Source organism: Petromyzon marinus, chromosome 46 (assembly GCF_048934315.1).
Source record: "Petromyzon marinus isolate PM22_M1 ecotype Great Lakes invasive population chromosome 46, UKy_Petmar_22M1.pri1.0, whole genome shotgun sequence".
NCBI classification, from domain to species: Eukaryota; Metazoa; Chordata; class Hyperoartia; order Petromyzontiformes; family Petromyzontidae; genus Petromyzon; species Petromyzon marinus.
In genome coordinates this window covers 13,246,137-13,269,152 of record NC_133712.1, presented here as the reverse complement: position 1 = coordinate 13,269,152, position 23,016 = coordinate 13,246,137, and the positions used below count along the sequence as shown (strand labels likewise).

At 47.3% G+C, this 23,016-nt stretch overlaps 2 protein-coding genes across 5 annotated transcripts in view; one reads left to right on the top strand and one right to left on the bottom strand.

Annotated features, from left to right (window-relative positions):
* LOC116952393 (serine/threonine-protein kinase A-Raf-like) overlaps positions 1-17,139 on the top strand; it is a 43,068-nt gene extending 25,929 nt beyond the window's left edge. For all 3 annotated transcript variants that reach the window (XM_032971740.2, XM_032971742.2, XM_032971741.2), the window contains exons 11-18: positions 480-606; positions 1,372-1,456; positions 1,953-2,129; positions 3,493-3,539; positions 5,383-5,501; positions 6,435-6,563; positions 8,139-8,273; positions 9,201-17,139. In XM_032971740.2, the coding sequence (XP_032827631.1) occupies positions 480-606; positions 1,372-1,456; positions 1,953-2,129; positions 3,493-3,539; positions 5,383-5,501; positions 6,435-6,563; positions 8,139-8,273; positions 9,201-9,353 (972 nt within the window). In that variant the 3' untranslated portion in view covers positions 9,354-17,139. The remainder of the gene's footprint in view (positions 1-479; positions 607-1,371; positions 1,457-1,952; positions 2,130-3,492; positions 3,540-5,382; positions 5,502-6,434; positions 6,564-8,138; positions 8,274-9,200) is intronic.
* On the bottom strand, positions 16,095-22,012 carry LOC116952391 (uncharacterized). 2 transcript variants are annotated; one of them, XM_032971738.2, is made up of 5 exons: positions 21,868-22,012; positions 21,114-21,369; positions 19,728-19,790; positions 18,556-18,801; positions 16,095-17,569 (listed from the first exon to the last, which is right to left on the bottom strand). In XM_032971738.2, the coding sequence occupies exons 2-4, from the start codon at positions 21,235-21,237 to the stop codon at positions 18,566-18,568; spliced, it is 423 nt and encodes a 140-aa protein (XP_032827629.1). In that variant the 5' UTR covers positions 21,238-21,369; positions 21,868-22,012; the 3' UTR covers positions 16,095-17,569; positions 18,556-18,565. The 2 variants fall into 2 exon arrangements, with proteins under 2 accessions (XP_032827629.1, XP_032827630.1); XM_032971739.2 differs by having other exon boundaries at positions 18,556-18,780; positions 21,868-22,011.
* Positions 22,013-23,016: the final 1,004 nt, after the last annotated feature.

Sequence of the window (23,016 nt, the reverse complement as noted above, 5' to 3'; positions counted from 1 at the left end):
ACAACGCGCTCGCTCGCCCTGCCCTCTCTCGTCCGTTTGTTCACTCTCCCTTGCCTGCTCACCTGCTGTTGCACTTGCTCGTCCGTGGGCTTATTCGCATGCTAGCCCTGTTGCCGACTTGCTCACTTATTTGGTATCTCCCTTGTCTTGCTCATTTTTTCACTCGTTCACCGCTCCTGTACATGCTCACTTGCTCACCTCCCATGCATTCATTTTATTTTCACTTGCTTGCCCAATTGGTTGCTTGCCTGCTTATTTCCTCTCTCATTCACGAACACACTCTTACATACTCATGAATACACTTGCTTACCTACTCAGTCACTCGTTTTTTTTGCTTACTCAATCGGTTTCTCACTCGCTTGTTCACACACTTGCTTGTTCATTCATCCAGTCATTCACTCACTTTCTCGTTCAATGTGATCACATCACACTTCTCCGTCGATCGCTCTCATAACAACGTAACTTTCCCCGGCCTCTAGAAAGGCGAGGGTATTGGTGGCAACCGAGACTCGAGCTACTACTGGGAGGTGAAGGAGGAGGAGGTGACGCTGGTGAAACGGATTGGCTCCGGTTCGTTTGGAACCGTCTACAAGGGCAAGTGGCATGGTACGTTCCAGCTGCCAATGCTGCTACAGCCCGTGACTTCATCATCCTTGCCAGTCGCCGCCCTGTGGAAATTTGGCCAAAGGGGAACTCTCTCTTCATCACACAGCATTCTTAGCCCAAGGTTACACAAAGAGATTTTTTAAAAGGAAGATGCAACCAAATAAGCTGTTTTCTTTAATTAATATGCCTCGTGTCACTGACACATCAAGCAACCCAATTGCTTCCTCTTGTCCACAGTCTTGACCCATCACTTAGCTCTTTCCACGTAAAGCCTGTCGATGCTAAAGCATTCTTCACCGTTTCACATAGACAACGTATCGCAAAGTTGATGGGAAAGTGCTGTCCCCTATTGCGTAACTCAGAGGTCACTTAATAGGATCACAGAGGTGGCTCTGATATCTGCTTCAGCAGACCGTTCTCCAACAGTATAGCTGCACTGCTTGCCAAGATTTCTCAATGGATTCCTCATGTCATGAGAGGATACCAGTAGTAAAATTTCGATAAATCTAGGTTGAAAACTATTTATTTAGAACTGCTTTTTGTTTTTTTCTTTTTTGTCCTTCCCCCACATCTCCGATTAGCACAGTTGGCTACGTACGGTGCGAAAGAAGTTCAACATACATAAAATTGGGGAAAAAATAGAGAGCTGTGCAACATATGGTTTTACGGCGACACCGCGGTAGTTTTTAATGCGCCGCCGCTACTGGAGCGCGGCGGTGTCACACGTTGATGTCGTCACCATCGATGTTGTGTGCGATGGCGCAGGCGACGTGGCCGTGAAGATTCTGAAGGTGACGGGGCCCACGCCGCAGCAGCTCGAGGCCTTCAAGAACGAGGTGGCTGTGCTGAGGTGAGTGCCATTACTGCCCTGCCCTGCCATCTGCTGCCCTCCTCTGCCCTTACCATTCCCTTCACACGTCTGGTGCACTCAATCTCCTCAAGTCATCAAGTCGGCATGAGCAGACGGAGTCGGGCATTGATCCATTGTCCTCATGCTTCCGATTGTTATCCTGAGCTTCCCCACATGCTCCGTCTTAATTTCTCATGCTTAACGATGCCTCCTTGTGCTTTGCTGCGCTTCCCCCACGTCTACAATGCTCCCTCATTCTCCCTCACTCTTCTTCATCCTCTCTAATTTCCACTGCCCCCTCACTTTTTCACCATCCCTCACACTCCCCCCCTACCCCGCTCCTCTCCACTGTCTCTCACTCTCATCAACTCACCTACACTTTTTCCTCACTCTTCCTTTTTCTCTCCCTCGCTCTTCCCCTGCACTCGCCATGCCCTACACTCACCTCTATCTCACTCCCCTCCTCTCCTCGTGGGTGTGTTTGCTGGCCCCGCAGGAAGACGCGGCACGTGAACATCCTGCTGTTCATGGGCTACATGACGCAGCCGCGTCTTGCCATCATCACGCAGTGGTGCGAGGGCTCCAGCCTCTACCGCCACCTGCACGTGGCCGACACCAAGTTCGAGATGTACCAGCTCATCGACATCGGCAAGCAGACGGCGCAGGGCATGGAGTGAGCACGCATGCACAAATACACGGGCGCACACACGCACACACACATGTATGTGTCAATGAACATGCCAGCAGGCAAACAATCGAACGAAATAAAACAAAGGAACGAAGATATACATAGGTGTACGTGCGTGCACGCACACGATAACGCCAAATGTACACACGGCAACACGTGTAAACGTGTGCATTGGCGCATGCACACGCGTGCACGCACACGTGTGTACACTGTCACTCGCACGTACACACACGAGCACACGCTCATGTACATGTATGCACACACGCTCGCCAACACAGGGTTAGGAGGAGTAGGAGTGCCTAGTTGGTTAGTTGTGTGTGTAGAGTGAGGGTCAGTGAGAGGGCTGGTACGAGTTGGTTACATGTAGGCTTAGTAGTAATAGTTCCTTGCTAATTCTAGTGTCTGGTTGGCAAGTGCCTGGTTGGTGGGTTTGTTAGGGGTAGGGCTTGCGTTTGAATGGCGATTGTGCTCTTCCCCCCCCCCCAATCTGCCTGCCCCTCCTCTGCTTTGCCACGTTCGACCTTTTTTTAGACTTGGCCGCCTTCGTCTTTATTGTTCATTGCGCCACCTCACGCTGCTGTGAGCGCCCTCTAGTGAAAACATATTGCCTGTCGACTGTCGTTGACAATTTAATTTTATTGGCCTTGGCTATTCCCTTGTCATTGATAGAGACATTGGTGAATTATATTTTTTATGCTTAAGTTTGGACGAAAAGCGACATTTGACAGCAACATGTAGATTGGGCCGTTTGTGGTAAATAATGCCAGGGACTGTCTGGTAAGGGATTAAGTTGTAGGTCATTGGAGCTTTGTTTAGGGTGACATGCTGAAGTGATTTGTTAAGGGTTTAGAGTTCATAGTTATGTTTCAAGAGCATTATGAATTGAGCACTAGATGGTTTTGTTCGAATTTAATGTAACAATTTGCGGTTAGTGATGAATTTATCATCGTTGCATGCTAGTTATTAGTAGTGTCATGTGTTTGGGACGAGGTTAGGGACAGCGAGCAGAAGGCTCAGTTGTAATCGATGCGAGTTGAAGAATAATTTTACATGCCTTAATAGGGATGTGGCCGCTTCAGCACAAAACACTGCTCCTCTGAAAAATATTACTGGAGCCCCACTCGGTTGCGTAAGCAACCCTAACCCCACCCCTATCCATCCCTTCTGGCTCATGCCCTGTCATGTCGTACCTATTAACAGACCCATTGCTGTGCCCCCTGGGCCCCTGCAGCAATACTATTTGATGGCAGCAGCAGTATTTTTCCACGTTTCACATTGTAGTGTCCGTCAAAGCTGCGGGATGCTGCTGACTTTTGACCTTTCATATTTTATCCCCTCTCGATGACAGCTACCTGCATGCCAAGAACATCATCCATCGAGACCTCAAGTCCAACAGTATCCTCATTGCAAGCCGCTGGCAACTGCCTTGTTGTTGTTTTTGGTAATGTTTCCCCAGCTCCTTGAAGGTGCCCTGGGACTCAATGATGCTGCCATGGCTGCCATGGCCGTCCCTGCAGCTCCTTGTTGTTCATTTTTACCGCCCGTGGTTGGGTCTCCGATTGTTTCTGGCTGTGCCAGCTGTTGTCTTTCTGCCGGTAGTTGTTTTGTAATAGTTATTGTTTGTGCTGGTGGTTGTTTTTATTGTAGTTGAGAATAGGTTTTCCCCTTTTTTCTGACAACAAAACAGGTGTTAAAATGTTAAAACACCAAACTGAAACCTTTTACAAGGAATCATGTCTGCATTAACCACAATACTTGTGATCTGAATGCAAAAAAAAACGTACTTTGTCTTTGAAACTGATTGGTCCACACCAGAGACAGCTTTCTTTTGAGCCTCGTCTCAAAACGGTGTTAGACCAGAGGACGCCAAAAGGCGTAGTTGTTGACAATCATAATCTCCATATATATAAAAGACAAAGTTGTGATTATGTGTGTCTGTTCAAAATGTTTAATGTACTTCCCGACATGCAACAAACTTGAGATTTGCCATGTGGGTACTTTCCAGACTGTACACCATGCAAAAATTATTAAAATACATTTTTGTTATTTTTTTGGTGGGGGGGGAGCTAAGTAATGCATATATTTTTTGCACGGCAAGTGAGCTGTGACGTGAAATCTGTCATGTGACCCACGCATGTGGAAGCGTAGCGCATTGTAGTGGAGTGGTTAGCGCACTGCACTACGAACCCGGCGACCCGAGTTCGATTCCCGCTCACGGCCACCACCGGTGACGATTATTTGAACCGGTCCTGGGCCTTCCATAGGTCGACTCAGGCTCAAACGAGTAACTGGTGTGGTGTATAAACATCACCACTGGGGAGACAAAGGCGGCCGGGCGTGGTGAATCCAAGTCCTGGGCGAAGCCGGGTAGTAAAGCTAGTCTATATATATAAAAGGGAAATTTGTGATTATGTGTGTCTGTTCGAAATATTTAGCATACTTCCCAACATGCAACAAACTTGAAATTTGGCATGTGGGTAGCTTCCAGACTGTACACAATGCAAAAAGTATAAAAATAGACTTTAGTTATTTTGGGAGGGGGGGGCGCAATAATGGATATATTTTGCACGGCAATTGAGCGGTGACGTCACATCTGTGATGTCACCCGCATGCGGCAGCGTTACGCAGTGTGCCTGCTGACGTCACGCATCCCTCCCCACCCTCCGCGTAGGCCGTGTATTAATCCAAGACAAGAATCCAAGTCTCGGGCGAAGCCGGGTAGTAAAGCTAGTTCCATATTATTTGCAGTTGACGGAAACATGTCTTAAAGCATAACCTTCTTAAGTGTGTTCACTGAGAGGAGATTCATTTGACAATGATAATAATGATCATGATTGTGCCTTAAAGAAAAGGTTATAAACCAATGGTTTTATGGATCAGATATGTGGATATGACAAAATACATTTTAACTAAAACCGAAAAGTGCACAAAGAAGCCTGGAGAGATGGACAGGCAGACAAGTGATGGAACATGCCCGGAAGGACATCCAACGTGTTGTTGGAACGGTGAAATTATGTTGTGTTCAGGTGTTGGGTGGATCGCGGGCTCATGCAGGATGGTGACAACATGGGCAGGCCTACGTGCAGCGGTGGAATGGTCATGGTTAATGATGATATTGGTGACGATGCTTTGCTTTTTTTTTCGTCTTGATTCTGTCACCTTTTGTCTGTGGCGGCTTGCGTCTCGATTGCCCCACGCCCGTTCCGCCGGCTGTCTTGCCTTGACACGAGCGCGTCAGACATCTTCCTGCACGAGGCGCTGACGGTGAAGATCGGTGATTTTGGCCTGGCTACCGTCAAGTCGCGCTGGAGCGGCTCCCACCAGCTGGAGCAGCCGTCCGGCTCCATCCTCTGGATGGTGCGGCTCCCCTCCGCATCCTCATCTGCTTCACCTCCCTCGCCTCTCTCATCATCTCTCTCACCTCGTTCCACTAATCCATTTGTGGTGCAATTCTGTGCTCCCATGTCTACGCTGCGTGGTGAAGTGCGGTCAGTCCGTTACGACCCGCATGGTGTGCAGAGGCCCTCATCCAGCAGTGGATTGACAAAGGGCCGTACTGCACAAGTGCGTGTCATTATCGAAGCTCTTGCGATTGATCGATGATTCAACACTCGGTGACTCACTCGATTAACTCGCTCACCAGCGGTCAGTGGCGTCCTTTGTCACTCTTCTATCGTTACTACCATGGCCACTGTTCCTGTTAACTCATTCATTGTGCCATCCGTGTTGAGGACTTGGTCTTCCAAATTGACTGTTTCGTTTCGTCCACACTGTGTTCAAACCCCACGACACTGCAGGTCACAACAACACAACCAACCACTGACCCAAACACCCAAAGACAAATATCCCCCGTGTAGCCTTAATTGACTGCAAGTGCTGTTAGCGAGCACCTATGAAGGCCGGCACTCCACACGAAGGGGTGGGTGGCCAACATCATGCCCGGCCCCCTTTGTCTCCCAAGTAGTGATGTTTACACCGCACCAGGTACTAATTCGAGGCTGAGTCGACCTAGGGGAGGCCCAGGACCGGTTCAGATAATCGTCACCGATGTTGTTGGTGGCCGCGAATGGGAATGGAACTTTGTTGCGCTGGGTTTGTAGCGCAGCGCGCTAACTGCTACACTACCGCTTCCCACACACATTCTCACCCACTCACCACACTGCAGGTCACAGTACTTCTGTTTATGCTACTTCCGTCACACTTATTTTTTATCTGGAATTCGCTCCCATCGTCTCCTTTCATTTGTTGTAAACCTCAGTTTTTTGTGTGCGTGCGCGTGTGTGCGGGCAGGCGCCGGAGGTAATACGCATGCAGGACAATCCTTACACGTTCCAGTCTGACGTCTACGGCTTTGGCATCGTCCTGTTCGAGCTCATGACGGGGCGACTACCGTACTCCAATATCAGCAACCGCGACCAGGTGCCGCCCCCCTCACCCGCCCTTTGCTCGATAACTGATTGCTTTGGCCTACGTGAATCCATCGCTCATCCGTTGCACTTGATGTTGCTCGTGCGTGCCAGTTGAAGTGTTTGTCTCTCGCTTATTCGTCGCTTGCCCAAGACATGTCACACGTGTGCCACTCATTCCCCCTCATTCCTCTTGTCACTTGCCTACCATCACTCGCCAGTCACAAGTGTCTTGTCATCCTCCACATCAGTCACTTGTCTATCTCTCATCAGCCACTTGTGTCACTCTTTTCTCATTCCTTAACCATCGTGTTACCTTTCGATTTAAAGCTTTCGTGACTGCAAGGATTCATCTTCTTTGGTTCTTTCGGTAAAGTCACGTAGAATGAGAATAAAATAATAAATAAATAAAATAACACAATAAAATTCTCACGACGTTTCGGCCACAACACAAGTGGCCTTCAGGTGAAAGGAACAGACCTGTCGGGACGACAGCTTCAATGAACGTTGTTAAGATTCTTAGCGTCTTTTAAGCTGGTTTAGAGAGGTGAGGCACCTTGACAAAGGGGTTTACATATAAAACAGGAAAATTTAGTATTGACATAGCTGAGTGATTAGCTTGTGACTGGTCATAGAAATAGCTATGTTAAAGTCAAAGCTTACACATCCACAGAGGCACCTAGTACAAATCAAACAGGATAATTTAGCATTGAAATAGCTGAGTGATTAGAATAAGACATCGTGTTACCCCTCACTCATAGTCACATAACCCATTCGTCAATCACCTTTTAGCCGGCCATCGGTTGATTGTCACCCGTGTGCCTATCGCTCATCCGTCACTCGCCCATCACTCGGTTTGCACTCGTCTATCAGTAAACTGCTATTCACGTGTCAGTTGTCCATCAGGTAGCCGTTGCACATGTTCCGTTCATCCCTTTGCAGTTGCTCTTCCCACTTTTTTGCCCATGGCTGCTGCCCCCTCACGCTTTGGTCTCCCCTTCGTTGTGCGCGTCCGTGTGTGTTTTGCACGAAGTGTACGCGTGCCTCGCGGGTTTATATTGGTCGCTGCCTGCAAAGAAGCGTTTTATTCATAACATTGCGTATTCCCCTGCGGGCAAGGGAGCCCGTAGCACATAGAGCGCTTTGAGACGACACTGAGTGCCTGCCCCTGCCACCCATCTCCCCTAGGACCTGCTTACACAGAATTCCCTTCTTCTCTGCACTCAGGCCGGAGAGGGCTTTTGACCACATGAATACATGTTACAGATTATTTATTCGGTGATACTCCAGTGGGCAGTGGTGCTCAAGCACAAACAACAAATACTCGACATATTCGTCGCTGTATGTGCTGTGCAGAAGGGCCATTGCCTGAAACGTCACCTATTATTTAGAATGTTAAATTTTAATCCGAAGTAATTAGCAAATGTTTTGAGTTTGTAGTTATTTTCCTTTTTTTTTATTTTCCTTAATTGTGTTCAGATGACGTTATATTAGTCTTTTTTATTAGTCTTTTTTTCTGTTCCTTTTGCGCCGATTTCTTTCCTGAAATGAGCATGTGCCCACGCGTGCGTGTTTGCATACGTTTCAGATCATCTTCATGGTGGGCCGGGGCTACCTGTCCCCCGACCTGGGTGAGGCGTACGGGAACTGCCCCAGAGCGATGAAACGCCTCATTGTCGACTGCATCAAGAAGAAAAGGGAGGAACGGCCACTCTTTCCACAGGTCGGGTCTCCCGTTCCCACCGCCGCCCCTCACCGTCACCCCTCACTACCGCCCCTCACTACCGTCCCTCACCACCACCCCTCACTACCGCCCCTCACTACTGCCCCCCATTACCATCCCACACTACCAGCCTCACCACTGCACCTCACTACTGCCCCTCACCACCTCCCCTCACTACCGCCCCTCACTACCGTCCCTCACCACCACCCCTCACTACCGCCCCTCACTACTGCCCCCCATTACCATCCCACACTGCCGGCCTCACCACTCCACTTCACTACTGCCCCTCACCACCTCACTACCGCCCTTCATTACCGCCCCTCATTACCACCCCTCGCCAACGCCTCTCACCAGCGTCCCTCAACACCGCCCCTGACTACTGCCCCTCATTACTGCCCCTCATTACCACCTCTCACCGGCGATGCGGAGCGTATTGTGTCATAAATTAACTCCGGGTTTACCTCAGCCTCATACAGATGGGCGGGCAATGATTCATCCCCCTCTTGCCCCCTCCACCAAGGGATTAGATTGTCCAACATTGGAGTCACTGTACCATTAAATTTTCCGATTATTTTGTCGTTTCCTTTCTTTGTCTCATAAAAAACGCATAATAGATAAACAACCAAATTAACCGAAACAATTTACACTTTGATTTATAGCATGTATAGACTTGGCAAATTGGGGGGGGGGGGGGGTGGTGGGTGGCATTTAAGTAAACTAAGACTGATCCAGGCATCTCGGGGCGACGTGAATACTGTACATGGTGTGTATGCGTACATTTGCATTAATGTGTTTGTGCACGTCCATGTGTGTACTTGTGCTCTTGCATATGTGCGTGTATGTGCAAGCGTACAAGCACGTAGCAACACACTTCTGCTTTTCCATGTGTGCGTTTTGAACACGCGTGTTTGCTATCCACCCGTGCAGATCCTGTCATCCATCGAGCTGCTGGAGAAGTCCCTGCCCAAGATTCACCGCAGCGCCTCGGAGCCGTCGCTGCACCGTGTCGGCATCCAGCCAGACGAGGCCCGACTTTACGCCTCCAACTCGCCCAAGTTCCTCATCACCACTCGTGCTTAGAGACAGGGGCCCATGCCCATGCGCGCTAGGCTCCGCGTTCGGCTCCGCGCTTGGCTCCACTTGTGCGCGTGTGCGTTGCCCCAAAACACACACAGGAATAGCCGCGCAGCCTGGATCCAATCTCGGCTCCCCTCTCTGCCCATCACTCATGTGTCTGTTGCACTGTGTGGTGTTTCACACACACACGAGCACGCTCAACCTGGAGCCTCTCGAAAACACGCTTGGCTCCACTCTCTGCGTGTGTGCATGTGTGTCTGTTGCACATCTTGTGTGTTCGTGCATGCGCGCGCTATCACGCGCTCTCTCTGTTGTGCTGCAGTGTGCGTGCAAGTGTTTGTTATGTGTGTGTGTCCGGTTTGACTGTACCCTCGTGTGAATATTCCCTTTGGTCCTCTAGCATTGGCGTTAGTCCCCCTGACGCTGGCACATGGGCTGTTAATGTTTGTGTTGGGTCATGAGCGTTGGCATTATCCCTCTGGCGATAGGCTACTGTTCTTGCTGGATTGCTAGCATTGGCACGGAACTTCTAATATTGCTTTCAGGACACTCGTGCTATTGTAGGATATTAACACATGTTAGGCAGCTAGCATTGGTCCCTAGAAAATTTCCTTTAGGCCGCTGGCATTGAATTGCAAGTATTATGTGGCTACCAGCATCACCTTTAGTCCATTAGCATTGCCTCTTGGCCTCTGGCATTGGTGTTGGGTCACTAGACCCAGGCTCCAAGGCACCAATGTTGGCTTTACACTGCTGTGCGTGTCATCACTGTCAAAACAGGGCAAGCCCCCTTGCCTTAAGTATGTGTTTATCTGAACTTCTAAATCTTTTTAAATATTTCCCTAACCTCCCCTCACTCCCTTACTGCATATAGGCACATTCATGAAATCTGCAGAATGCGTAGGTGGATTATAAATTATTATGACTTATTATTATTTTGAAATTAATAATTAGTATATATTATACGCATAACATCACGATCAACGTTTCTCACGTTCACCCGTCGGCCAATGTAATTAATTTGCTTTGCGTGGTGTATATATAGAGGTGGGTGTGCGATACCGCGCGCGATGGAGAAGTGACTGGTTAAGCGTAAGGGGAGGAAGAGGCCCTGGGGCGGTGTACGCCACTGTCTCCATCTTCTTACTCTCGCGTGTCTTAACAAGCAACCTCGCTCGCGTTCTCCCTTCGGCTCAACGCACCTGTGCGCGGGAAGGCACGGACACACAGTGCTCGTACACAACCCTTTCCAAAGATGCCTGCAACCCCGTGCCTCCCGTTCTCGTTGACCCCTTAATCCACAATCGGTGCTTTAATTCCACGCAAGGTTAGCTGGCTGCCTGAGGTGTGCTTACCGTGGAGTGGGATGGTAAGACATTAAGTGATTAAAGGTTAAGAGAGATGGCAGTAGGTGACGGCCAAAATTACGGCAGTGGAAGCAAAATTTTGACAATAGAATTTTGCGAGAGCGTTGCTGCTGCGTGATTGGCGCGCCGGTTGCTCCTGGGATTTGCGATACTGCAGCCATTTTAACGGGATTTCCCCCGTGCTGCCGTAGGACGGGGCTTAACTTATGATGTTTTCAACCTTTTCTAAAAACAATAGGAACTGAGGGGAGTGGTGAGTAAAATACCTGGTCAACTGTCTTGGCAGAAAACCGCAACACTCAAAAAATTATTTTTTTTCTTATTTTGTACAACGGGGAGCTGACATTTAAAGTTTTCTGTGTCCCTTTATGCGTGTGTTCCTTGGTACAACGGTACTCATGGTTGTATAGGTGGGCATGTGTACAAATTAAATGAGCATTAGCGTATGGGGAAGCTGGTGCCGACTTAATGCAGGTAGAAAAGATAATCGGCTCTGGCCCTGTGCTTAAGCTTTGTGCGTGTTTTAAAAAAAATAATCAAGCAACAAAATCCTTTGAGAGTAATTTGTCTGAAAGTAAATATGAACGTTTAAAAGAACTTAAGTGATTGAATAATTATGGAATAAACGCTGTAAATATATAAGCTTTTACATATCATTTAGGGTTTTAGTTTCACTCTTGAATAAGATGGCCTTGTAAAGGTATATATTAAAGGTGAACAAAAGCGGTTATTTTTGTAAGCTTTTCAGCAATAATGCAGCAAAAACGAAACGACAAACAGTGCGTCTTAAAATGCTAAATGAAGAGTCGCAAACCGCAAAACAAATATGTTGCAGATACATTTTACGTTGATTTGTCTGACCTGGTCATGTGAGCAGCACATCGCCATCTCAATTTGGGATTTAAGCAGAACCCATGGATATCACGATGGATTTGCAATCCAGAAGTCGCCGGTTCGATTAAATCCCATGGCGTGGCAGTTGAAACGGTGGGCGAGTTTATTAAATCTTCACCCCCTCCGTCCGCCTCAGCATTTTCTGTAAGGTCACGTGTGGTGGGTGTGCTCCCACCTCTTCCAAGACGTTTGGCCAGCGTGGAAGAGTAGACCAAAAAAAAACCTAGAGGGAGCTCTCTCTAGAGCTGCCAGCCATTGCCATGAGCAAGCAATTGCACAGCTGCGCCTTTACCGCTGTGATAGAGGATGAACGGTTCCCAGCCCCTGACAGTTGCTGCTTGTGGTCACTCGTCTGGAGACAATGGCTCTGTTGCTGGCGGCTTGCGACATGTGCTGGTCAGTCACTGTGCGAGGTGAGCTTTCTCTGGTTAAATTATACAGCGTGTGGGCTTCACTTTTGGCCACTGATTCATATTCACGACGAGAGCATTCAGGATCCTGCCTTTTATCCTTCGACAAGCAGCTAAGATCGCAGTCAGGGCCCATGGTAGATTCCAGCCACAACTCGCCCAGTCTTGCCAAGTTCAGGGGCGAGCATAGGGTTATATTCTTGACTAGACACAAACCTAGTGCGATGCTGTTTCATGTTAGAATGTGTAGGCGTCTGTGCGCGACGAGAAGCTGACGTGAATGAAGAAGCCGATTTCAATCTCGTGTTGCACTGAAAGGTGGTGAGGTCGGGGTCAGGTTTGTGCCTGAAGCTTGGCCAGAGGTTCAGGGATTTTTTTTAAAGGGACTTCACTCCCCGTCCATGCTGTCCGTGTCCCCAAACAAATCATAGTTAAAAAAAACCTTCCATCATTCAACACAGCACTTGAATTTAATGTTGGTGAGCTACACATTGCTTCCTTTCGGAAGCAATCTACACATATCAGGGCATGGAAGGCAGGGATTTCTGGTCCGCCGATTTCAGTTAGAACCATTTGCCAAGCTTCTGGCGCCTGACCCAATTTTGTTGCCAAGCATTAAAATGATAGATGTACAACGCAAGCGCCGTTCGTCGCTTTGCCACGTGGTCGGAGCGTAACGTCACGGCGCCGTCTTTTTTTTTGCAAACCTCGAGAGCCGGTCGCTGCGCGGCTCTGCCACCCAATGTCGCCTTATTTAAAAAAACCAAAACGTGGCTGCGACAGTTTTTTTTAGCGTGGAGCCGCAGGCACGGGGGGGGGGGGGGGGAGAGCGTGTTGACATTTTGGCGTTCAGCAGCCGACAGATGCTGGCTTTAAAAAAAATTGTCTTTCAGCCGCTCAACAGCACCTTAATGTGTGGTGGATGGTCATGTCCCTTTAAAGAGGGCCCGTGTCGAATTGTGTGCTGATGAGCTGCGTGCGAATGGAGTGCTCTACCAAAAAAAACCTCCCAAGCGTCTCGGCGCTAGATTCTAATTGGGATTCGAGTGGTGGTGTCGTGGCTTGCGTCACCACGTTCGTCAGTTTTGACAGGCCAGACCCCGGCCAGCGGGCTGTTTCTGCCAAATTGAGCGAGAACTCAATTTCCAAATGGATGTTGTTGCGTCACTTGGGATTGTTTCGCTAAGCTGGCTTAGCCATGGCACTGCTGAGCATAATTTGGCGCATTTGTGCATAGCGCCTTTATTATAAGCAGACACTGCTATGTAAAGAGCATTGGCGTAAGCCGTGCCAAATCAACAGACTGCTCACCACGGACATTTTAACGTCGAGGCAGTTTCACAAAATTTGTGGAAGCTAAGCCGCATTTTGAGTAGGCATGTAATGATCTGCCCCCCACTGCAACCCCATGATTGGCAGAAATTTCAAGATGCGCGGTCACGATTTGATTGGAGAATGAAGTGTTGTGTTGTCACTGTGCTGTTGCCGTGGTGTAATGGTGATCAACACTGAACTTGCAATCAATGAGGTCACCGGTTCAATTCTATTTCGTGCCACCAGCGCTTGAAGCAATCGGGCAAGTTTATTAAATTCGGCGTCTTGGGCCACCCAGCAGTATAAATGGGTAGAGGCCACAGTCGGCCGATTTATCCAAGATAAAACTAGATAGTGTAGAAGGATGAGCCAAAATACCCTCTTAGAGTGGCTGTCTTAAAGTTCTACAGTGGATGCCCTTACTCCAGCAGTGGCATGAGCATGCATTTGCAGGGCTTGTACCATCTGATTTGGTCTACCTTGTTACATTAGTTTAAATGCAACATTTACATCTATAACACTATGTAGCACAATTTTTGTTCCTGGATCGTGTCATTTCGTAATTGCTTATGCTTAAAAAGTATAAAAAAATGTCTTATTCCCCACAAACTTTGTTTTTGTGACCAGGACAGTGATCTTTAGAAATTTACCTATTTTGAATGAACAAACGGGCGAATTTGTTCACATATAAAGTCAGAAAAAACCAACATGTATTTATATTAAAGTAATACAAAAATTACTACAAAAGATTTAGAAGTGAGTAGTTTTTCGAGATTTACGATTATGCTGGTAGCGGCGTTCAAAGTCCAGTATATCCTGGTGGAAGCGTTAGCCTTGCTCCTCCGAATACGCTCCCATGTTCTTGAATGTATCAAGATAAGCATCAAGGATATGGACTTTGAGGGACATCCTACAGCCCATTGTGCCGTAGTTCTTCACCAGTCTCAACCAGCTCCACGTAGTTTTTGAACGTGTGATTGCCCAGGAAGCCACGAACCACTGCGACAAAGCTGTTCCAAGCAGCTTTCTCCTTACTGGTAAAAGCAGGTGCATTCTTGCCAGTCCGACGTTTGGAAGGGTCCACCATGCAGAAGTAACAGTTGAGTGGTCAGTGGGTTCCCGCCAAATTCTTGGGATAGCGAACTTCATGGCTCTTACTCTTTGTTTTTTTCGGTAAAGTCATGTAGAAATAATAAAAAATTAAATTATATAATAGCATACGACGTTTTGATTGCAATCATCATCAGGTACCTGATGATGATTGCTTGTGTTGCAATCGAAACGTGGTATGCTATTATAGGTACATCTGTACCGATGTACCTGATGATTTCTTGTGTTGCAATCGAAACGTATGCTATTATATAATTTTATTTATTATTTCTACGTGACTTTACCGAAAAAACCAAAGAGTAATTCCTGCAGTCACGAAAGCACCTAATCAAGTTCATGGCTCTTTTACCCTCTGTACCATCTTACAAAAATACATTTTTCACCCGTGACTAATGTGTAAGAGATTCTCACAACATTTTTCATATAGATTTTTTCAATAACATTTAAAATTGTAAAACATTTTAAAATAAAAACTTTTACAATTTTAAATGTAACAAGTTCTGTAACAAAATTCCGAGCAAAAATTGTCCATCTTACCTTCCAGAGTTTTGTTTAATTGTAGCAGGTGAAATGTGCCCAGGGTTTGTCTTGATCCCCGACAGGCATGCCGAAATATGCCTTGGAGGCCTCACAATCTTAGCAGATGCTTCTACAGAGGACTTTTTCGCTCTTGTATTGATACATTGGCTGCCGACGAAGCAAAATGCGTCTGCCGGATGCTTGTAGACTCTTGATGCCGTCTCAGAAAAAGGCAGATATGTATCCACTTAGGCAGCTGGAACCAAACTGAACTGGTGGGCTTAAGGCCCCTACATTTATACTATTTATATTACTGCAAAGTTCTAGAATGTTCTAGAAGTTACTCCAAGTTTACTCAGCACTGAATCTATCTGGAAAATAGGTAAATGTCCAAATATCACTGTCCTGGTCACAAAAGCAAAGTTTGTGGGGAATCACACCCATTTTCTGTACTCTGAGGCATAAGCAATTAGGAAATAACACTACCCAGGAACAAAAATAATCTTAGTGTAATTACCATCAATTATAAAGAACTCTTACACGTGTATCCAATTCTTTTGTATGAGCACAAGGATCAGTGTAAATTGATGGATTTTTACGTGCCTACTTTTTAAAGATGCCGAGTTCACAAATAATTGATCACGCTCGTGTATCCGATTAAGTCAAATGAGGGACTGCCATGGGCAGTGATGTACAAGCACAAATAAAAACTCACCACCTTAATTCTACGTTGTAAGTCTGTAGAACGATCATTCACATTGAGCCAATAACTCCATTCTGCATATTACACGTTTTTCACTCATCAGCAGTCATGCTCCCATTCGTGAAAGTCCTCACTGAACGGGTCCCTTTTATCAGCAATTATCAGGGTGCTTACCTTCACATGAGCATTGGGCTATCGAAGTTCACACCTCGCCATCACCTCTACCAGCAGTTAACCACTAAAAGCTGCTCAGACGTCACCAGCTTCGCTTTGTCTGCCCATCGATAACCTGTGAAATTATGCCCGTCTTCCTTTCATAACCTGCCCCCCCGTTTCACACCCATTGCAACCGTCGCTTCTGGTTCATATAAACCGTACCACCGTGTATGCTCACTCCCATGTATTTGAAAAAGTTGATAGGCATGTGTAAGCAGAATTGTACATCTTTATTGATAGTCACAAGTTTTGGGTGCTTATAATCTAGACATGAATTGTACTATTCTACAGTTCTAAGTTACTTTCAACAATTTCAACGTTCCATGCAACATCCACGAACAAGTACAAAGGCTTCTTTTTCAATACTTAGCACAATCCCTTGTTCTGGTCAGTGGCCAATTCTTTGTCCGTTCCAGAAATCCACCATCCTGTAATGGATATCCTGTAGGTGGTGCAATTTCTACATTGAGCGAATGGATGCCTTCGGCTTGCCATTTACGGTTGAATGGGGAGGGGGGGGTGAAACCATGGTGGTGGGTTATGCAAGTTTTTTGGTTATTAAATGTCAAACCACGTGCCTTCAAAATGGTCACAATTTTTGTATACTTTGTACTTGTTGCAGAAGTTCACGGTTTTAATCCAGTGGCCACCCTAGTTATTGCTTGGAGTGCAATATTTCCAAGAGGCCATTGAACATTTACCAACCCTCCAAAACAGACAACTGCCCTTACAAATATTTGCCTTGAAAAGTACTCACCGCCCTGGAAATGTGAGCAATGATTTTTTCCTCAAACCTTGCAAATATCAGCAGGCAAGTCCATCTACCACAGGGAATTAAATATTTTTAAAAGTGTACTGGAAATAAATGTTACAAATAGGCCATTTTCCAGGTGAGCTACCCCTTTGAGAAGAACAAGTTTACAAAGCATTTCATATTAAACTTTTTTTTATTAGTATGCAGGAAACCACAACAACATATTTTAAAAACAAATCCCAACAACACCTATGTGTTGTTCAAACTGTTGAGTCATTTGTTTTTAACACAGTTGTGAGCAGCTCACGAGACAGGTTTTTTTCTTTTTAAACTCAAGCCGGGGCAGCTGGCTGTGGTGCCTAAAGAAAACACCTCCCCCTCCCCCCCCAAACAAGCACAGAAAGCAATGTCGCAAGTTAACTAGGCCAATATACAACCCTGGAATCTTGTCTCAACAATGCACCATTACTGGACAAACATGGAATAATCACCCCCCCCCCCCCAGACAAGTCCTACACGAAGCGGGGGGAATCCAAAGTGTAACACCACCCCCTCAGGATGGGAATCAAATTCCAGGGCAGGCCTGATTTACATGCGATCAAGATTTCTATGGCAGTGGGTTTCTTTTTTCCCCTTTTGCCTTCCACTTATGGTAACCCAATGCAACAAAGTTCCTCAATCTACACTGGTGAGAGCACTAAACATTTAGCGGAGAAAAATAAACCAAACAGAAATTAACACAATTGTTTTTTTTAAACGGGAAACATCAAAAAGTAAAACAAGAAAAATATTTTTCGGTGATTTGGATGGGGCCAAGCGATGTCTGCCTTTGAGAGGGGGGTGAGGCATGCAGCGAGCACGTTGGGACGATGGCAGCCAGCGAGTGGCTGCACTCAAATGCGTCCTTCATTGCTTCCCTGGCAAGCATCCACCTGCAGACAGACACGGGAAAAGAACGTCAGGTGGCAAGTCGTCTGAACGAGGCATTTTTTCACACCTTAGCTTCCAAGTGTAAATTAATGGATTTTGGGTCAAATTACAAAAATGGGTCTTTGTACAAGCAACATGTTTGTTTCGTTGCCAAAGGGCCACCCCCTTGCATAAACTTTCAAATGTCCATTTATTAGTGCAGGAGGAAACGCCTGGGAACCCACAGATTGCCCAAAGAGCTGCCCCCCCCCCCTACCTGAAATGTAAAAGTCGACATACTGGACCCATTGACAACCTTAAAAAAGGTATTCAACCGAGTCTCACAGCCAAGGGGACGTGACAACCAAATTACCGAACGGTCGGGATTTTCAACTCAATCCCTGCCTGTAAGCCAGGGTGTGGAATAAGTTGAGAATTGGGAGAAATACCACATTTGTTGATAGCATAAATGGTATTTTATCTAGTCTTCCCATAAGTGCAAATCAGTTTCCATCAGTCCAGTTCCTAAAACATGGATATCTCAGGCTGTAGGTTCCAGGATGTCAAACGCATACATACTTAGACTAGTATGCAAAAATAAGACTTAAAACCAAGACAATTTGGTTAGCCACAAATCAATTGTCAGGAACTATTAATCCTAGACCCATCTGCAAGGGCCAAATTTACAACCAAACATGGACGTCAAGCATATTAGCAGATGTAGCCCTGAAACACTCGTTCATGGATAGGCTCGAACCTTTAATTTTGAACAAGTTTACACAAGAGTTTGACATGCATACCATGGGGGCTACACCCTATTAACAAATCCACCGCAACTACAGCCAACACCGTTCATTAGAAAACAGCCTCATTTTAATTGCTCCAGGTGACAAAAATCAATGGCTATTCACCACCCCAGGGAAATTGCGTTCCACCCACACCCAGCTCACCAACTCGGGGGAGCCCTCCGAAACCCACCAGGCGCTCGCTCACAGCTCCCTTCCCTCACCTGTCTCCCTCTATCTGCTGGCCTTGGTGCAGTCGCGCTGCATGTGGCCGCGCTGGCCGCACCCGTAGCACTTGTTGTCTCCGGGTCCACCGCCGCCACTGCTGCACTCGCGGGCCAGATGGCCCTGCTTGCCACACGTGTAGCAGCTGGGTCCGCCGCCGCGGTCCTGCCGGCCCTCGGGGCACTCGCGCGCGATGTGGCCCCCCTTGCCACAGTTGTAGCATGCTGCGGTGTTTGAAGAGACACATACACACGAAAACCACACTCATTCAGGTCAATTCAGTGCAAAGGTGGGGGGCGGGCGCCTCTCATACCACCCTCTCCAGCATTTGTCGGAAATTTCAGAAATGGATTTTTTTATTTTGGGAGAACGACAATGGTCGTAAGTCGCACTGCTGTGGTGATTGCTCAGTTACTTAAAATAACCAGCTGCGCGTGCAACACGGGTAAAATAGCTGCTGAATTTATGCATCGGCCAACGTAAATTATACCATTTGGCAAGTCTTATAAAATAAGTGTCAATCCGATGCGACATTTAATTGGCCCTAAATGTTGTAGGTTTAATAATTAACGTTAAATTAGTCCTTTTATCCACAGTGCACGGACCAGATTTCTAAAACTAAGAATCTTTAAGTCCCTGTTTATGAATTAACACGAGTATGTTTAAATGTAATCATTTGCAACTCGTAAATTTGCTTAATTTCTATAAAATGTTATCGTTTTGGACTAGTAGCCTAATTTCTGTGTACTAATGCACTATGCATCCTCACGATGTTTTCCATTTCCTTAAACGGCTCATGAAAAATCACGCAAACATTCCAATTAACATGCAGCACATTACGATTGACCAATTTTACATCCGTAACATTTGGTTTGAGCGAATTTATATATAAAAAAATCATATCGGATAAATATCTTTAGCAGCAAATGCATTGCCCTTAAGAGCCTTCAAAACTCACGCACCACGACCCAGCGTGTTCATGCGATACAAAAAATATAAAACGCCAGTGGTTTTATTATACACCATCGAAAATAGCCGATGGGGGGGGGGGGCCTTCGTGATCAAGCTGCTGCATTTTTAAAAAAATATAAAATCATTTATTTTAAACCAATATACAATTCAGCAAATGTGCGTGTGTGCGAATGTGGTGGTGCAAATGGCGCCATCTCACTGTCTTGGGGCAACGGGCACTCGCGCGCTATATGGCCACCTTCGCCGCAGCGATAGCATCCATCTGTGAAATGTGTAAAAAAAAAACACACACAAGCGCGCGCCACGAAACCCCGCGTTAATTTTTGCGTTTTAAAAAAACCAAACCTCCTCCACGCAATCAAGCATTTAAAAAAAAACCACACCGACGGACTTTTTCCGCCTCTCAAAACGGCCGTCGCCGCTGGCTCGGCTTCTCGCTAAATGGAGTCGGCCGCGCCTCTCCTCCCACCCCCCCCACCACCACCACCGCTTCTCCTCCTCCTCCCGCCGCCGCCGCCGCCACTTCCTCCTCCTCCTCCCTCGTGGTCGCGGGGCGCGGCCCCTCGCCTCGGCAGCCGCACAGCGGCGCCATTTTGTGCCTCGTTCCCAGCTGCGTCATCTCGACACTCTGCGCCCGCCGCTACCACCACGCGCGCACCCCCACCACGGCTTCACTCTTCATCCCCCCCCCCCATCTCATGTTCACAATAAAATTTCAACCCCCCCCCGCCCCCTTTTTAAATCTCCGAACCCCCCCCATCCCCCCACAAGGCTTCTCTCATTTTTACAATAAAGCTCCCACCACCCCATTTCTAAATCTTCTAATAACCCCCCACCTCCTCTCCCTGCTCCTCGACTTAATTCCGAACGTGTTAAAATAAAAAAAGCACGAGCTCAACATCAACGCTCTCGTTTTGTACTCTTGTCGGGTATTTAAAATGATTACTACGGCGCTCGCCTCGCGTTAACAATGGCTCGCTCCCGCCGCAATCACCGCCATCACCACGTTTTTGACCCACAGCGCCACATGGACACGTCACGCGCGGGGGTGGTCATTTTTTGTTAAAAATTATAACATTTTACGTACAAATGACACGCGCGACAAGTCTTTTTTTCACGTAGATTACATTTTTAACCACGGTAGTCATTTTTGTTTTATTATTTTAGCCATCCCCAGCCTCGTGTTAAAATGGCTAAGTCGTTGAGTTGTTTTTCCCTTCTGCATATTTTCTGCCTCGGTTAAAAAAAATCCGATAAAATCAAAACTCGATCGGAATCAATTTCACGTTAATACATTCGGTGCAATTTTAAAACGAAATTCACACAAAACTATAAATTATTCTGGTCACGTCGTCCGATCGTATCCGTTTAGTCGAGTACGGGTTAAACAAATATTTTCAACTGGTCACGATTTTAAGTTTCACATGGGTTTGGGGGGGTATAGCCCCCCCCCCCTCCCGCAACATCAACTCGTCAAACCATTTTACCACGTCACATCAAGTCAAAACTGATCCGGTCACTACAGGTCAAGTATGGTCACACCCCCCCAAACACCCCACCGATCCCCTCTCGGGGCCGCATTTACCTCCTCGGCCGCGGCCTCCACGTCCGACAGGGCCGCCGGGCCCCCGGCCCCCACCGGCTCCATTGGGGCACTCGCGGGCCCAGTGGCCAGAGCCTCCGCATCGGAAACACTCGTTGCTGCTCATGTCGATTCGATTGGCTGGCTCGCTAAAATTTTCAAAATTAAATTTTTTTTATCTAATTTTTTTTTGTTGATTGGAAGTGAGAGGGGGGGGCTTTTGGTTTCCTGTGTCGACGCCTCTTTGCTGCTCTTTACTCTGCTCGCACGCGAGAAACACACACAGGCGCGGGCGGCAAGGGCGGGCAGGCGCCGCCACAACACACGGCGGGCTCCCATTGTTAGAGGCCATGCGGGCAGGCGGGCTGGCGGACGGGCTGGCTAGGCTGGCTGGCTCCGGCACCGACGGACCTCTCGTCTGTCACCAGGGGCGTCGGTTCTTTTTTTTGGGTTAAATTTTTTTTCCGGCTTAAAATTTTTTTTTGGCCTCCGTCGAAGCGACAAACGACGCCTTCCCCCCGCCATTGCGCTAAAACCAACTCATTCCAAAAGCAGCAGCACCACCATCACAACCACCAGCACCGAAAGCAAAAACATTTCTTTTTCGCTCGTTCCCAACGCCGTTTGGTCCAAGAGACCACCATCATCCCCCTGTTTCAGCAGCATTTCTAAAAAAATATTTTAAATCCATCAAATATAAAACATACATCGCGCCGACAAAGACAAAATGATGCTCGATGATAATGACACCACCAACCTCCCGTGCGAGCAACCACAGAAATGCGGACACGTGTTCGGCGGTGCTGCTTTTACGCGCGCTTTGCACACGGCACCTCGGGGACAACCCATCGGCTAACGGTTTCAGAGCGGGGGTGATTACTTAGAGCGCATCGATTTGCTCAAAGCGCATTGCTGCAAATAACGACACAAAACACCCCCACGGGCGGATGCAAAGGTGGAACAGTCCACCGCATCACACGCGCACGGCGAGGCTCAGCCCGGTCACGTGCGCGCGCGAAGCCAATGGTGGAGTCGCGAGCCGAGGGGCGCAGTGAGGCGGAAGGGGCGTGAACGGGTTACGTCACGCGCGGTTTTGGCGGGTATAAGGAAAAACATGGCGGCCGGAAAAGGGCATATCCTGTCCCAAGTTTTTTTTATTTCACATGGACGGTTAGATTCTACTTCGTGGAAAATAAACTAGAAGAATACATTTCAAGTGAAAAATAAACCATTATATATGCATTGTAACACAAGGGGTGGTTGAACGTGCAAAATCTATATTTTCATCGCGGATTGTATGTGGAGATACACATTGTATCTCCACATACAATCCACGCTTATACATAACTTTCAATCTATATTAACCAGACGGAGTAATTAAACCGTCAATTGCGTTGAATTCGCTAATTTTTGCAGACGAGATGAAACCCTGCCCCCTCACGGCCGCCTCACGCGCGGCGACGTCACCGTCGCATTTTCCCGCGTTTTTCGCTAACGGCTGCGCAGGCTAAACCATTCTCGTCGCGGAGAAGGGGGGGGGGGTTCCTGTGGGTGGCGGTAGTGGATGGTTCGCAATTATATACTGTATTACAGTATATCTATAAACCACACTATCACCGTCCTTTTATTAATCTACAGCACTATCTCGCTAAACAAAACATCTTTAAGTTTCATCATTTTTAAGTTTCATCATCTTCAGGATTTATGCAGCAGGGCTCAAAATATAAGTAGCTAAAATAAATGTAACTAAAAAAAAATGTGTGTTATAATTGTGGGGGTATAGTGGACAACGTGGACTCGTCTAAACCGTGAACTTGAACCCCTCCCCCCCCGACCCCGCCCCTCTCTTCTCCCACTCCCAGCCCCGCCCGCTTTAGATTCCCCACATCAAACGCGTGCGAAGCGG

Excerpts from the sequence above, each read along its gene's own strand:
- LOC116952391 (XM_032971738.2), bottom strand. The coding sequence starts at position 21,237 with ATGAGCAGCAACGAGTGTTTCCGATGCGGAGGCTCTGGCCACTGGGCC. Across the intron at positions 19,791-21,113 it reads TGGAGGCCGCGGCCGAGGAG|ATGGATGCTATCGCTGCGGC; the intron begins GTAAATGCGGCC and ends CACATTTCACAG. Across the intron at positions 18,802-19,727 it reads GTGCCCGTTGCCCCAAGACA|GTGTCTCTTCAAACACCGCA; the intron begins GTGAGATGGCGC and ends TTTCGTGTGTAT.